The sequence below is a fragment of the Gavia stellata genome, chromosome 2, assembly GCF_030936135.1.
Source record: "Gavia stellata isolate bGavSte3 chromosome 2, bGavSte3.hap2, whole genome shotgun sequence".
Classification (NCBI taxonomy): domain Eukaryota; kingdom Metazoa; phylum Chordata; class Aves; order Gaviiformes; family Gaviidae; genus Gavia; species Gavia stellata.
In genome coordinates, this window is record NC_082595.1 from 48,704,441 (window position 1) to 48,718,924 (window position 14,484).

Sequence of the window (14,484 nt, forward strand, 5' to 3'; positions counted from 1 at the left end):
TTCCTTGCTGCTGTTACTTGTCTGTCATATTTTTTCACAGCCCATTTACATCTGTCACTTTGGGCTTTTTTTTCTGTTGCCTTTTTCTGTACAGTGCTCTTTAGTGTTTTTGAAAAATAGCCTATTGAAAAGGAGAGTTATTTGGAAACTGATGCTCATTTTAGAAATCTATGGCTAGAGCTATGAAAATATATATATTTATAAAGAGAGAGTGTGTGTGTTTTTATTTCTGGAAGTTGCATCCTGGAGCCTGTTAGTCCTAGTGCAGTGCAGATCCCGGTAGTCTGTCTGTGACTGCCAGTCATTAAAATGTAGGTTTCTGCACCTTGGCATCTCTCTGGTTTCTGAGGTTGGCCTTGCAAATCCCCCTTCCCTTTTTCACTCCCAAGTTCAAGGGAGGCAGACCTGTCACTGTGAGAACACTGCTTTTTCAGTGTGGTTTGTTCTGGAGCAGCAGGGCCAGTCATGTCAGAATATATTATCTGGCACGTTGAGTTGCTCTTGGCTTCAACTGGGGACTTGCTGGTAGCCATATATGCTAAGATATAATTTTATAGCAGTTAGTCAGTGGTGTGCAGATATCTTGATGTGCTATGTGTATGCTGTACAATTCCATATATTTGAATAAACTTTTCTAATGGGCATATGAGATATTTAATTTTAGAAATTGGTCAGGTTTTATTTCCCACAGTGTTAAAACGGCCATAAAAACTGCAGTATTCCTGGTTTTACTTTTTTATTTAACAGTGAAATTCATGGATTTTAAGTACTGACTTCTGCCAGTATGAAACATGATTCTTTGGAAAGGATGCAGTTATCTACTATGGTTGATAGAGTTTCTAAAGGTGGCTTAAAAAACAGTGCAAGCTTTGGCCCTAACACTGCATTTTGTTACATATTATTTTTTAATTAAAAAAAAAGCAAGGAGGGTTCCGTATAGAATTTCTGTATAATCAAAAAGTGCTTTTCAGAGACCCACAGAACACTGCGAATGATGTGTTAGACTAAAAACCTCTCGCCTTTCTCTAATGAAAGTGAGGTAAATGATCAGTTAGTCCTTTACAAAAAAAGAAAGAGAACAGTAAGGCCTTTCTTGTAAATGAATGTATTGCATTCTGTATTTTCGTTCTGGTCACCCAGGATCTAGGGAGAATGATGTGTGACTAATGTAATGTCCCTGGGAGGTTAGGGGGAAGAGCTCTGTCAGCAGGAAACCAGCAGGAGATGACTTGTACAGTAGAATAAAGGGGAGATGTTGTCATCTTGTCCTGTTTTTAAATGACAGTCCCTGAAGCTCAAGGAGAGGTGTGATAACTTGGCCTTCATCTGTTTGAGAAAGGCTTGTTCTGTTTTCCATTTAAATTTGGATAGGTGGCTGTGAAACTGTCATTTATCACTTTGTAGAAATGTTTCAATGTGTGCCACAAAAAGAATGTGTTCCTTGAGAGTCTCAGATGTTTTCAAGCACACCCACATAACATCTTTTCTGGGAGGAAGTATTTTCCCAGGGATTAGAACAGGGAAGTCAGTAAAACTGGCTTAACAACTCTGCAACTGATTTTTTTTTTTCCTCCTTTTTCCTCGTTTTTTGGCATGATGTCAGCCAAATTACCTGGAAGTAGACTTTTTGCAACGTTGGTGCATGCCAGCTATTGAATATAATTCCGGCTTCACAAAAATCATGTTCTTTCATAAATGGTAAAACTCTTGGATAAATGGGTATGGCAAAGGTGCTGTTCTTGAGAGGCTGTGACTCTGATGCCCACCCGTACCAAAAATAGTTACATGAATGATTGTGTGAGGTTGCAAATATGAAAAAATGAAATTCACATATGAAAAAAACAGGAGTCTAGTCCATCTGTTCTAGAACATGTTTTTTAATAGCATGCAAACATCAGCGGTAACAGGACAATGGTATCCCTGGCACCAGGGGATTAAAAAGGCTGCAAAACAAGTGTGTGTATCTATATATATCTGTCTAACTGAAATGCCTTGTGTTTACTTTTCCTGAACCTTGTATCCCTAGAACTAGTGGGGAGAAAAAAAAAAAACCGTTACCAACTGTTTTGTTCTTTGTTCTGACTGGATTTTTGTGCTTCCCTAATAATAGTCAATACAATGTTGCATAGCTAGGATAAGCTCCCTGGAGCCTGTCAGGGCAGAGCAGTGAAAGATAACGTAGGCTTATTTCCTGTTATATGTGGTTTTATAGCTATTTAGTTGGACCTTTTCCAAATGTTGCAGTAATACCGAACACATACATTTTTACAGGGAGTGATACTTCATCAGGAGGCAGTTACTTTGATATTTGAAAGCTTTAGTTTTTGCTGTTATCTGATTATTTTTTTTTGAGGTCAACCAAGCAGCAGAGGCATTCTAGAAATTACTAGTAAAGAGTTTCAGTCACAAGAAGGTATTGATATAAAGGTTACAGCACGGGGCTGTACTTTGCTTGTTTTAGCTCACCAATTTTTATTTCACCCTAGTTCTCCCCAGTTTGAATCTTATCAACTTTAGGGAAAAGTTGCAGGTCAGGTTCCAAGTGGCCATTTATGCGAATTTTTTTTATTTTTTTTTTAATTTCACTTCTTGCTGAATTTGAGGAAGCTTAATGTGCATGCATTATACATATGGTTTGCAATCCATTGCAGCAAGTAACACCTCGACACAGTGCTCACTTTTCAGTTCAGGGTGCTTGCTTGCACCAGGTTGGAGTCATAGGTAGCTTCGGGAGCTGCCCGGGGTGTGAGACCATGGTACAGCTGCTGGCCTGATTGGAAGGGCAATCAGGAGGCAATGGATGGGAACTGTTCTGCTAGGCAGCTGACTCGCAGGCAATAGCGGTTAAGCAACAGTTAACAATGTTATATGGCTAGGGACATTTATTAGAGTCTTCCTTTTCTGACATTTGGGGGGGGTGTCAGAGTTTGTAATTTTTACTGATTTTCCACAGCCCTTCCTAACTGCCTCCTGTTTAAGGTGGAGCTTGGGAGACAGTTTGGTGTAGTGCTCCTTCAGAAGGAGCGGGAGAATGAGTGACCCTGAATGAGGCATGCCAGAGGCATCTGCAAGCTTGGAGCCTCTGTATAGGTACTGCTAGAAGACTGTAGATCTCATAGGATGTCTTTTAGATATTGGTCTCTTTCACCATAGGGGGAAATATTTTTAATACTCCTCACCCAGCTGACAAATTATTTGGGGGTGGTTTGATTTTTGGTATCCAAGTATGTAAAAATGCTATGTGGTAACCTTCAGTAAATATTTTGTTGATAATGACAACTGTGGTATTTATTCTTATTTATGATACATCACTATCTCTTGCTCGTTCTTTCATTTTTTGAATTCTTTGACTATTATATTTGGCACATACTTTCCTTGGAAAAAGTTAGGACTTTTTTTCCTATGTGGATATAATGAAAGAACCATATAGAGTGTATGTTGATTTTTAACAAGCATTTAGGATGTGGCACGGTTGCAATAGAATATTACTGCTGGGCCTATAAAGAAAGAATATACTCCTAAAGAAAATAGGAAATATTTAAGAGTAGACCCAGTCTCTGTGCCTCAGTTGATTTGAGGTGTGAGGCTTACTTATGTTCCTTTTCAAATCAATAGTAAGGCTGTCATTCATGTGAGTGGGATTTGAAGTGAACCCAGACTGAGTCTGTATTCATTAAAACATCAGCACATGTTGATTTACTGTGTGTTTGGGGGGTGGAGGGAATAGATTTAATAAATTGGTTTAGGATTTTGCCATCTGCTACATGTAACACTATGTGCAGTCAGAGAATTACCTTTAAGAACAATCTCATCAGAAGAATTGAAATAAGAGCAGATATTTCTCAAAGAACTAGTAGGAGAAATGCAAAAAAGCTGATCTTTAATTAGAGGAAAGTCAGCAGGAAGAACAGTTCCTACTGTGAGAGACACTGGCTGTTTTTATTACCTCAGCTGATTTTATTTATTTTAAAAAAAAAGTTACATTCTGCTAGATTCTCCCATCCATGAGTTATGTTTTGAGGGATTTTTGTTTTCTTTGACACATCTTGTCTTTGAAGGCAGCTTTCTTCTGTTTGTGGATATTTGACTGTTAAATGATTCCAACAGAGCAGTGGCAGTAAAGAGCCTCAGGGAATCAAGAGGACTGCACACCATTGATTCCCTGGGATTTTGCAGATTTTCTCCCTCCTTTTGAAGTAAAATTCAAGATCTGAGAATTAATTGGGCAGAACTCAAATACTCATTCGCATAGCACAGTGTCGTCTTTATCTGTACAACTTTCAGAGAAAAATCTTCTGTACTATCTCAGATGTATTTGTGGGGGAGAGAATAGTGTTTACCTTATTGCAGGATGTTCTTTCTAATAAGACATAGCCTCCAAATTGAATTTCCAAAAGGCTGCCCCTTTCACAAGCAACAGTTCTGTATTAGAGAGGGATATTGAAAGAAGGGCTGTTTTATATTCTTATTGTGATCATTAAAATATAACTGTTATGCATTTTTATTATCTCTTAAATACAAATAGTCGCTATATTAATTTCTTTTCAGAAGCTGGGAAAGGATATCGAACAAGAAAGAAGTGCTTAATGTTCCAGTGACCAGTAGACCTAGCTAGGAGGAGCATAGTCTTAAACTCCCTAACTGTAGAGCTATTAAGACAATCTTATGGCTGTATTTAAACTGAAATTACGCACACTCTGGGATTGTTTAATTTTGCTCAGTAAGTGAGGAAGGGATATTAGAAAAATATAAACCAATTAAAACATTTGCAAAAATGAGTTGCAGATTTCATCACTTAGTGGTAAGCATTTATGCATGTGTAGCTGGCTCCAGCCAGTTCTTCTGTCTTCTGATTAGTCTGACTGATTTGATGAAATGAGCTATGACACAGACAATCTTTCAGAAGGTGGCCTGCTGTTACCAGGTACTGAGTGTGCTGGCCCAAAGCCTTCAAAGATACGTGTGTTCATATCTCCTAGATAGAACTAGTTCAGCTGATCTGAGAGCTCAGGCCAAGTTTACCTTATCTAATGTCCTGAGTTCTTGTGCATCAGGCTGAACCATAGTAACTATCTGTGTGCACACTCATGGCCTGTCCCAGCCCCTGATGTTTTCAGTAATGCCTTACAGTTTACAACTCAGGTGACCTGCAATCACTTTGTAACTTTCATTAGTGTAATTTGGGCTTTTGAACCTTAAATAATGAGGGATTTATAAAGAAAGAGGGTTGAAAAATTAAACTTCTAGCACCTGTTATTGATTTGAGGGGGATCTATTCCCACCTACTTTTGAAGCCCCTTTATGCTACTCACTTTTTTAAGGGATGTTGATGTAACTGAGAATATTGCAATTGGCATTAAAGTGTTACTCCTTAAAAAAATTGCCCATTTTTCTTGAATGGCTTGATTCTCTTACTTTCATTGTATATAGTGTGGTGAGTCAGAGGAACGGATGAAAAGAAAACAATTTTGTCTTGGGTGCTCAGCAAACTTGGAATCTAGAGTGAAGCAATTAGAGTTAGGAAAGAACATCAGAGTTTGAGATCAGAGTTGGGATGGAGGGATTTAATAGGATACATGGAATATGTTTAAACTTCCAAGTGGAATAATGTGCACTAAGTCAAAATGCAAAGCAATGTGTCAGCAGATAGGAAGTGTGTGTCAGAAAGACCACCTGATCCTTTCTGACTTAAGTTAGTGTAGCTTATATTTTGAGGAAAAAAAGGTGAGAAAGGAAGTACAAGCAGCTGAGGCAGAGGTTGCATAGCCTGGGAATGAGGAAAGAATTCAGTCATGCACTCTGCTTTGGGGAAGAACGTTTAGAGCTGTCTGACACTGGAGCAGCTCCTCAGCTGCAGCCCCCACAGCCTGGTCCTCTCAGGATCCCATCCCAGTCGTTGCCCAAATGCAGTCGGGGTTGGGCTCTTTGTAGTTAGAATTTGTGATGGTGACAAAATGTGTTTCCCTATAGTGGGAGACAGTAAACTGTATTATACAAGAGCAGTCTTGCTGTCACTGTTATCTTTCTTCCGCCACCACCTTTAGTAAATAATATGTAACTTTAGATTCTTCTTTTTTTTTCTTTTGTCATCAGAGCTATTGCATGTCTGCGTTTGTCAGGTTCAGTTGTTAAATATCTAATGTACTCTTTAGCTAGGAAAGTGAAATTTAGGTCAATATTTCTTGCGTTTCTTAACTTCACTGCATGTGGCTTTTTTCTGTTGTTTTTTTTTAAAGCCTATTTCCTAAGGAAATGAAACTTAAGAGCTTGTACTTTTTTTTCATCTTCCACCGTCTTTCTGCATCTGCCTCTTTTGTCTGCCTGGTGAGTTTCACCCAAATTTGAGAGGTTTCAGAGATACAGAGCTCCCCACAAAACATAACTGTCTAGATTAAGTTAACCAAATTAATGCCCTGGCTGAGGGAAAGGCCACTGTGTTCCCACACTACTTGCCACCGAGGTTCAAGGTGAGATTCTACCTTGAGACAGTTCCCTGAGAACCCTGGGGGTCCTCTGAACAACTGTAAATTGATTTTTCTTCTGTTTTCTTACCATGTAGTGGTTTCTCCTGTGTTTTACTGTTAATTTCTTCCTTGTCCCCTGCTTCCAAAGGCTACTGGGTCTGCATGTCTTCTGTAGCAGGCTCTATAGTATAACCAGCTGCTTTTCCCCCTCAGGTAACAGGAAAAATGCATGTAAACTAATTTCTGCTGACTGTCTTGTTCCACTGAAATAGATACTTCCTACAGAAGGTGCACTCAGGATCAGTTTCTAAGAGCTCTTGCTCAGTAATGGACTCAGGCACCTCTGCAGGAAAAGTAGTTTTCCTGCTTGTACGATTATTTATTAAGACTCCAGTACTGTCTCTGTAGGTGGCCTGACCATTATGCCAGGATAAGCGTTGAGTTCCGTGGATTTCAAAAGCTGGAAATATCCTTTTTCAGAGTTGATTTTTTAATTAAGACTTGAGCTTTGGGAACAGTGTGCCAGAGGTCTGAGAAGGCCTTCTTGCAAGCAGTTTTGAATTTATTTTTAATGCACTGAATAAACATTAGGAAGTAAAATGCTTGCCCCAGGACATCTGTAGCTACTCCACTCTTTCTCTTGGCTCTGACATCCCAAACTTTTTCTCCTTTATTTAAGAAATTAAAGTTGGACAATAGTCAGCCTATGCTTAATAGTGGCTCCTGTGCCAGTCACTGCCCACCCTTGTCCTGTAACTGCTGAAACCACTTCCAGCAAATTCATAATTTCCTCTCTGCTTTTGGCTGTGGGTCTCACTAGGTTTTAGCAGGATCAAAGGTTCATCCATTCACTCTTGAAAGTCTGTGGTCACCTTGCATGCTAGCATATTCTTGAGCAGAAGTGTCTTTCGGTTCTCCATTGTGAAGACGAGCAGTTTGGGTTCTAGCATCACACTCCTTAATTGCTCGTTAAAAATATTGTCGTACACTTCCCGGTTCTCAAGTTTCCTTTGGAATTGCTACATTTATGCACAGAAAAATGTGTCCTAGCTATTCAGCTGTAATAGTTTGCAGTCGTCGGGGGAGGAAGGCTAAATTCATCCTTGTGCAAATTTGTGTATGCAATAATCTCCAACCAAGTTCTGGATTAGTTGAGCTCAATAGATCTCATGTAAATGCCTGCATCAATTACTTTTAAATTTGACAGAGTTTGTTTATATCCCTCAGAAGTGTGGGGGTGGGATTGCCTTTATAGTGAGGTCTTACAGTTTCATAGTATAATAGGTGTAACAAAAAAAGTAATTCCTGTGCTTTTCATAGTCAATCTCTGATCTGTACACAAACGTTTACTGACATATCTGTACACATACATTTATACTGACTAGAGTACCTCAATCCTTCCATGTTTTTAAAATCTAATAATGCATGTTAAAACGCATGTTTTAAGCACACAGCTGTTATTGTGTGTTTGAAAACTATTCAGTCACTGCTGTCTCATGGAGCTCAGCTTGCCAGGGGAGTCTCTGAAGTGATGTCCTCATTGCTGTGTTGACTTCTGGGAGAGCAGAAGCAGCTGACCCAAAAGTAATTAACCTTGGAAGTAATTTAGGGGTACCAAAATGATGGGGCTCAAGAACTGCTGCCTTAAGGCTTTTCTTCCTGGGCTGCTAGCCGCTTCAGTAGTGGAGTCTGAGCTTTGAGACCCAAATGGCAGAACTCCTCCTGATTTTGATGGTGTGCTGTCTCATAGTTAAGACCCTTCAGAACTGCAAATACTCAGCAAGCTTTCTATATGTGTAAATCTGTACTCACACACATACCACAGGCACCAGACATCTTGCCTCCCTCTTTCCTGGGCGATTAATGATTTTTTTTTTTTTTGCAAAGTATCTGTCATACATTGATATATAGAATTCAATACAGTTTAGCAATGCTAAGACATTCCATAAGTGATTATTCTGAAATATGTGTGGTTTTAAGTCCCACTAGCCAGGAAGGTTTGCTACATAGCAGGGAATTTAATTCGTCTTTGTTATGCTGAACTATTTGAGTCATTTTGCAGTTCATATGAGGATTATTTTGTCTCTACAGTATTCCTGTTGTGAGGCAACTAGCTTGTGTTATTGTTTTCAACATCTGTGAGCCTAACTATACTAAATTGCAGAATGCTTGCTCTCTTCTGAACATCAGTCACCTTGAAAAGAGTGTACATCAGCTTCACTTGAGTCCGCATGCTGCGTTGGGGTGACTAGGTGTGTCCTCAGAATTGTTTCGCTATTGAGCCAATGTTCTGACTATTTTATTCGAAAAAGAGTCATCTTACAGGAAGCAGTTCAGATATCTGAAAGAATACATTTCAGGTGTATATCTTATTTGAGATGAAAATTGAATTTATGTAATCCTAGGCTTCATAGGTAAAATCTTGGTCTTGCTGAAGTAAGCAGCAGATCTCCCTTTGACTTTAGCAGGTGAAATTCTGCAGCTAGTATATGCAGTTGTTCTATGCTTAGACTTCTCAAACCATAACTGTCCTAAATGTTGCACCTTGTTTCCCTACAGATGTGCACTGGTAACTACATATTTGTTCCTTATATGATAACTCCACATAACAAGGTGTACTGCTGTGATAGCAGTTTTATGAAGGGACTAACAGAACTGATGCAGCCCAGTTTTGAGTCGCTGCTTGGGCCTATATGCTTGCCTTTGGTGGATCGATTTATTCAGCTCTTGAAGGTGGCACAGGCCAGTTCAAGGTGAGTTGTCTTTTAGTACCCCTGTGTAAAATTCAAATATTCCTGCTGGTAATATAAATGTCAGACTCTTGCTTCGGGGTGATGTGATGTTTTGCCTTCTGTTGAGACAAATTGATAATTAATAGTTTAGCTTGACCAAATCCCTCTGTTAACACTGCTCTATCAATAAATGTTCCACGTATACATTGTGGGAGAGCTGCAGCACCAGAAAAACAAATGCAAGGGGCCTGTCCCAAATTGCTGACGTGAAGTTGTTCCTCTCCAGCCAGTATTTCCGGGAATCCATTCTGAATGACATCAGGAAGGCCCGTACCCTCTACACAGGCAAAGAGCTTGCAGCAGAGCTGGCAAGGATTCGACAGCGAGTGGATAATGTTGAAGTCTTGTCTGCTGACATTGTAATAAACTTGCTGCTGTCCTACAGAGACATCCAGGTATGAATCCTATGCTCTAAGATCATCTAAAACATAGTAAATTAATTTACATTCTCAGTGAAATTTTTAGTGTTTTTTGCACAGATTTGCTAACAAACTATACGAATAATGCACACTAGTAAAAATATTTTACAGTATCTTCACTGATGGTTTTTACTTTATTTCGTAGTTACGCTGTTTATAGTGTGCCTTTACATAGCAGAAAAGTGTTCTTATTTTGTAACAGCACCAAAAAAGTACACGACATATAACTCTTTTCCATCTCAGCATTACTATGTGATGAACAGCCTGTAGTGTGTCCTACTTAAAGGCTATGGCAGCATTCTGCTATTGATATTTGTATGTATTCTTCTTCACCATGCTTGTGACATTTCTCATGGAAACATAACATTCATATGCATTTCAGCTTCTGGAATGGTGCTAGTAATTGCTTACTTTGTTATACATAATTTCAACTGTTACTCCTTAAACATTTTTAAGTGGTTTGGTTTTGGTTTTGTTTTTTTTTTTTAAATATGTCAGCGAGTAAGCTACTCTAACAAGTGTGGTATTGAAACATTCTTTTTTGTGCCTCATGCCTACTTCAGAGTTTTGGGATGCCTTAATTCAGATGCAGTTAGTATTGTAATGTCTGTACAATATGAACTCTGGTATGTGTCCAGCCCCTGAAGCTAACTATAGTCATGAAAGAGATGTGTTAAAATTTTTACAGGTCCACGTTGAAGCAGTACAGGAGACCAAATTGTGTTTCCCTGCTAAATACTGTCCATATTCACATTTCTGATGAGTGCCAGGCTGTTTACAATTTGAGACTGAAGAAACTGAAATCCATAAAACTTACAATGAACTGAAAATACTTCTTAGTATGAGATAAAAGGTGCTTAGTTCAAAGGGGAGTTTATATAGGCATACCTCAGTACAGCCACTTAAAACTTCATTATTGCCTTCTTTTGGAAGGATTACGATTCCATTGTGAAACTGGTGAAAACTTTAGAAAAACTGCCTACTTTTGACTTGGCTTCCCACCACCATGTGAGGTTTCATTATGCATTTGCGCTGAACAGGTAAGAATCTACCCTTCCTTCCACTGTTGAACAGTAAATCGGAACTGCAAACTTCACACAGGCTTGGTAATCCTGGGTGAAGTTCCCTGCTAGAATCTTCATATGCAGGTCTAGGGTTCTCACCGAAGCAACTTTGGGAACTCTGAGCTTTGTGATCAACCGAAACTTTCTTTTTCTCTCATATTGTCAAATTCCATTCCTTTTCCTTTAGTGTGAGTGTTTGATTTGTCTTTCCATAGGTATGCATCATTTCTTCGCTTCAGTACCTAAATCGGAGTGAATAAATACCTAGCAGTATTTTACTTATGTAAAATACACTTTTAATGTTGCTGTGTGAGTGGCAGTGCTGCAGCATTGCGAATTTAGACATCATCTCATTCAAGTCTGAGTTCTGGTAGTGTCAGGAGGCAGGAGGAGAACTTTCCTCAAATGTCCGTCAGGAGATTTTATTATAACAATGAACTAATTTTTCATGTTCTATGATAACATGCATGAAACATACCACATAGAGCAACATGTGCTACTTTCTTGGGTTAAATGAGACCCAAGCCTAGATTTTTTTCTAGGATACTGGTAATTGGACAAGGCACTAGAAGGGGAGGTTTTCAGAGGAAATTACAGAGGTTTTCTGCTCCCTTGCTGTTATCACAATGACCATTTTGCTATTGACGTTTAGAGGAGTAGACCAAGTGTCAGCAGGCATTGAAATTCTCAAATATAGAAAATGTCTACAGATCTTTCTGCTTCTCACAGATTTGAATACTGTAATTCAGGTTCGCTGAGGAAGCTCAAAACTGCATATCATGTGAAAGTGATGTCAAAATATGTCACAGGTAAATAGTTGAAAAAATAAACCTGTTTTTGAAACAAAAAATGAAACAAAAATAAAAACCAGCTATCTGGCATTGTTTTGTCTGAATAAAATGTCCAGATCCTTTCTTGTTCCTTTATACTAGGTAAATGAAGATATAAATATTGTGCCCTTTTGGTGTCTGCTTTGCCATAAATATGTGGAGCTTTGCAGATTAAATAATCCAGCATGTATCTGCCACTTCTACATAGTCTTCACAAAGGTCACTAGGTATGCCTTGGAGTTTTAACAAGTTACTTAGACCTCAAGGTCACTATTTTCTAAACCAAAGTCACCTTTGAAAACAGGACTTGACTAGTTTACTGGGGCACTAAAAAACCTGCAAAACTGCAGTTTAATCTTTTCAGGCAGATCCTGATACTTCACTGGTTCTGCTGGGACTTCTTGCAGACTGAGAAGTCTGTTTTTCTCGATGTGACTGTAAGATGTAGCCTTTGAGGGTATCTGTCATACAAAATGTTTACACAGTACCTCCAAAGGAGTTCAGATCAGATTTTCCTCTCCCTCCCTTCTCCAGATGGTACATTCAACTGGAATCCACAATAGCCATGAAAATATCCATGATTTGGTGTATGCCAAGAAGGAATTGCTTGGGCTAATTGTAGCTTTCTCCTTACTGGGAATATAGAGGATGTTTCCTGGGCTAAGGCAGATCTGGAATACTTTGCACATCTGAATGTTTGCCATGGAAGAAGCTGTCCCTCTTGCTTCTAATCCAGGTTGCTAGTACGGAAGGATGGAGCAGCTCAGTTAGTCAGGATTAGTCTGACCTAAATCAAGAAAGTGTGCGAGGGTATTGGTGGTAGAAAAGTAAGCAGAAAGAAAAGTAGGGACCTCTGTCTCCGGAGACCAGCAATGTGTAGATGGCTTATACTACAAAACACTGTTGTGCCTTACTGGTTTTGTTCAGCTGGCTATTGATCTGGATTAGTGATAGTTGATACAAGATGTGGAAGAATTATCCACCTGAAACTCCGTTCTGAAAATTGCCCTTCTGTAATGCGTCAGCTGAAAAACATAAGCTGCAGACTTACCCTTGCTGCTTTACTTGAGTGGTCAATATGAGAAGAGAAAACAAAAGGAAGCAAACCTTCAACAACTGGGCAAGTGATCAGTTGGCTGGGGAACTAAAGTAACACAGACCTGAAGGAGACTGTTACTTGCTCAGCCAGGAGCACTTGATTTCTCTCCCTGGGGCCTGAGAGTGGGAGCACTTGTTCATCTCAAATGAGTACACCAGCCTTCCTGTGCCACTCTAGAAGTACTTTGGGAGCCTACTGCAGCTCTGTAGTCTGAGGGGACTTTTCCTAATTTGTTAGAATTTGACTGGACTGGAAGAGACAGCACTGGGCTTCATTTGTCTTTCTCATCAGGCTGAGACATCAATAGAGGTTTGCCCAGCACATAGACTTGCACTCTGTATTTAGTTTTTTGCTCAGGAAAGCAATTTATACTGTTTGCTCAAACAAGTGCTTTTGCTCCGTTTTCTTTATTATTTTTGTTATGATGTAAGTGCTCATTTGTCCTCTGTTGCCCGTTCTACTTGATTTAAACCTTTTCTTCAACATCACTCCCTTCTGGAGCTGCATACATGAGCTCAGAGCTCATGAGGTCAGGCATCACTTGCTCTGATCTCTCAGGTTTGACATTGACACTGCCTGTGCACTTGCATCAAAACTTTGGTATGTGCTTGTAGAGGGGGAATAAAAAAATCCATTATGGAACCTCTGATCAAGTAGTATCTGATTTAAGATGGCTGTGGCTTTTGATGTGTTTTTTTTCTTCCTGAGGTAGCCTTCTCTTTCAGGCTTCTTCAGTGCAAAGCTTGCAAGACAGATACAAAACCACTTTTATATGTTCCCATTGTAGCTACTTAAATATTACAAGCAATTTCTCCAAAAGAATGTAATACTTTCCCCAAACCACTGAAGAGTAGTTTTTTCTGAGAAAGGAGTCATTTGCTTGTTCAGTACACACATACATAAAAAATTCTAAACTCTTGATACTGAGTGATGTATGTATCCAAACTGTGAGTCACCAGGAAGTGTCTAATGCTTGCAATTATGTGGTTTATTTGTCTGAAGTACTTTTGTTAATATTACTTTATTGGCCTCACTCCCTAACCTTCCCTATCATGGGAATTCAGTCTGGTTTGTGCTTTTTGGGTTTTTTGCTTCACATTCAAAAATGTATATACTTTTTTTAAAAAAAAAAAATCACAAAGAGAAGATGGAATCTTTTTTCCTTTAAAGCATGAATTACTATGAAAGAAATATTAGCTATGAAACCGAGGTTCATACCTTTCTATTTTGTAAGAAAGTAATGTGTCATCTTTCTAAGAATTGCTCTTGAGGCTCTTGTTGCTGCCATCAGTGCTTTGCTCTAGCTGATGCTTCATGAGAGAGAAAACGTGTTTGGGGGCTTTTATAAAGGTGTCCCATGATATTAAGAAAAGAAAAAAAGGGGGGGGGAGGGGAAGCGTGTATATATAATATAGTCCATTGTGTCTAGAAGTACATTTGACGTGGATGAAGTCATACATGTGTATTCAAACATGGTCATGAAAAAGTATTCCTTGTTAACTTTATTGTGTTTTTAATAAAAATCTTTATTTTTTAATAGGCGAAATCTGCCTGGAGACAGACAGAAAGCTCTAGAAATTATGATTCCCCTGGTAGAACAGGAAGACCAAGTAGCTTCAGATATGTACTGCCTAGTTGGTCGGATTTACAAAGACATGTTTTTGGAATCTGGGTTCATAGATACAGAAAGCAGGGACAAAGGGACATTCTGGTGAGTACTGTTTTCCTGGTCTATGTCCTTTTGCTAGCTTTGGGAAAATGTTCCTTAAACAAGAATATATTTCAACTGTTTTTCATTCCAAATATTTGGCATCCT

The 14,484-nt window shown here is 39.0% G+C and overlaps 1 protein-coding gene across 1 annotated transcript in view; it reads left to right on the plus strand.

Moving 5' to 3' along the window:
- The window catches only part of MAP3K5 (mitogen-activated protein kinase kinase kinase 5), a 106,969-nt gene that overhangs the window by 36,124 nt on the left and 56,361 nt on the right, over window positions 1–14,484 (plus strand). Inside the window, exons 4-7 of the mRNA XM_059835849.1 lie at window positions 9,024–9,217; window positions 9,483–9,651; window positions 10,609–10,715; window positions 14,209–14,379. Of these exons, the coding sequence (XP_059691832.1) occupies window positions 9,024–9,217; window positions 9,483–9,651; window positions 10,609–10,715; window positions 14,209–14,379 (641 nt within the window). The remainder of the gene's footprint in view (window positions 1–9,023; window positions 9,218–9,482; window positions 9,652–10,608; window positions 10,716–14,208; window positions 14,380–14,484) is intronic.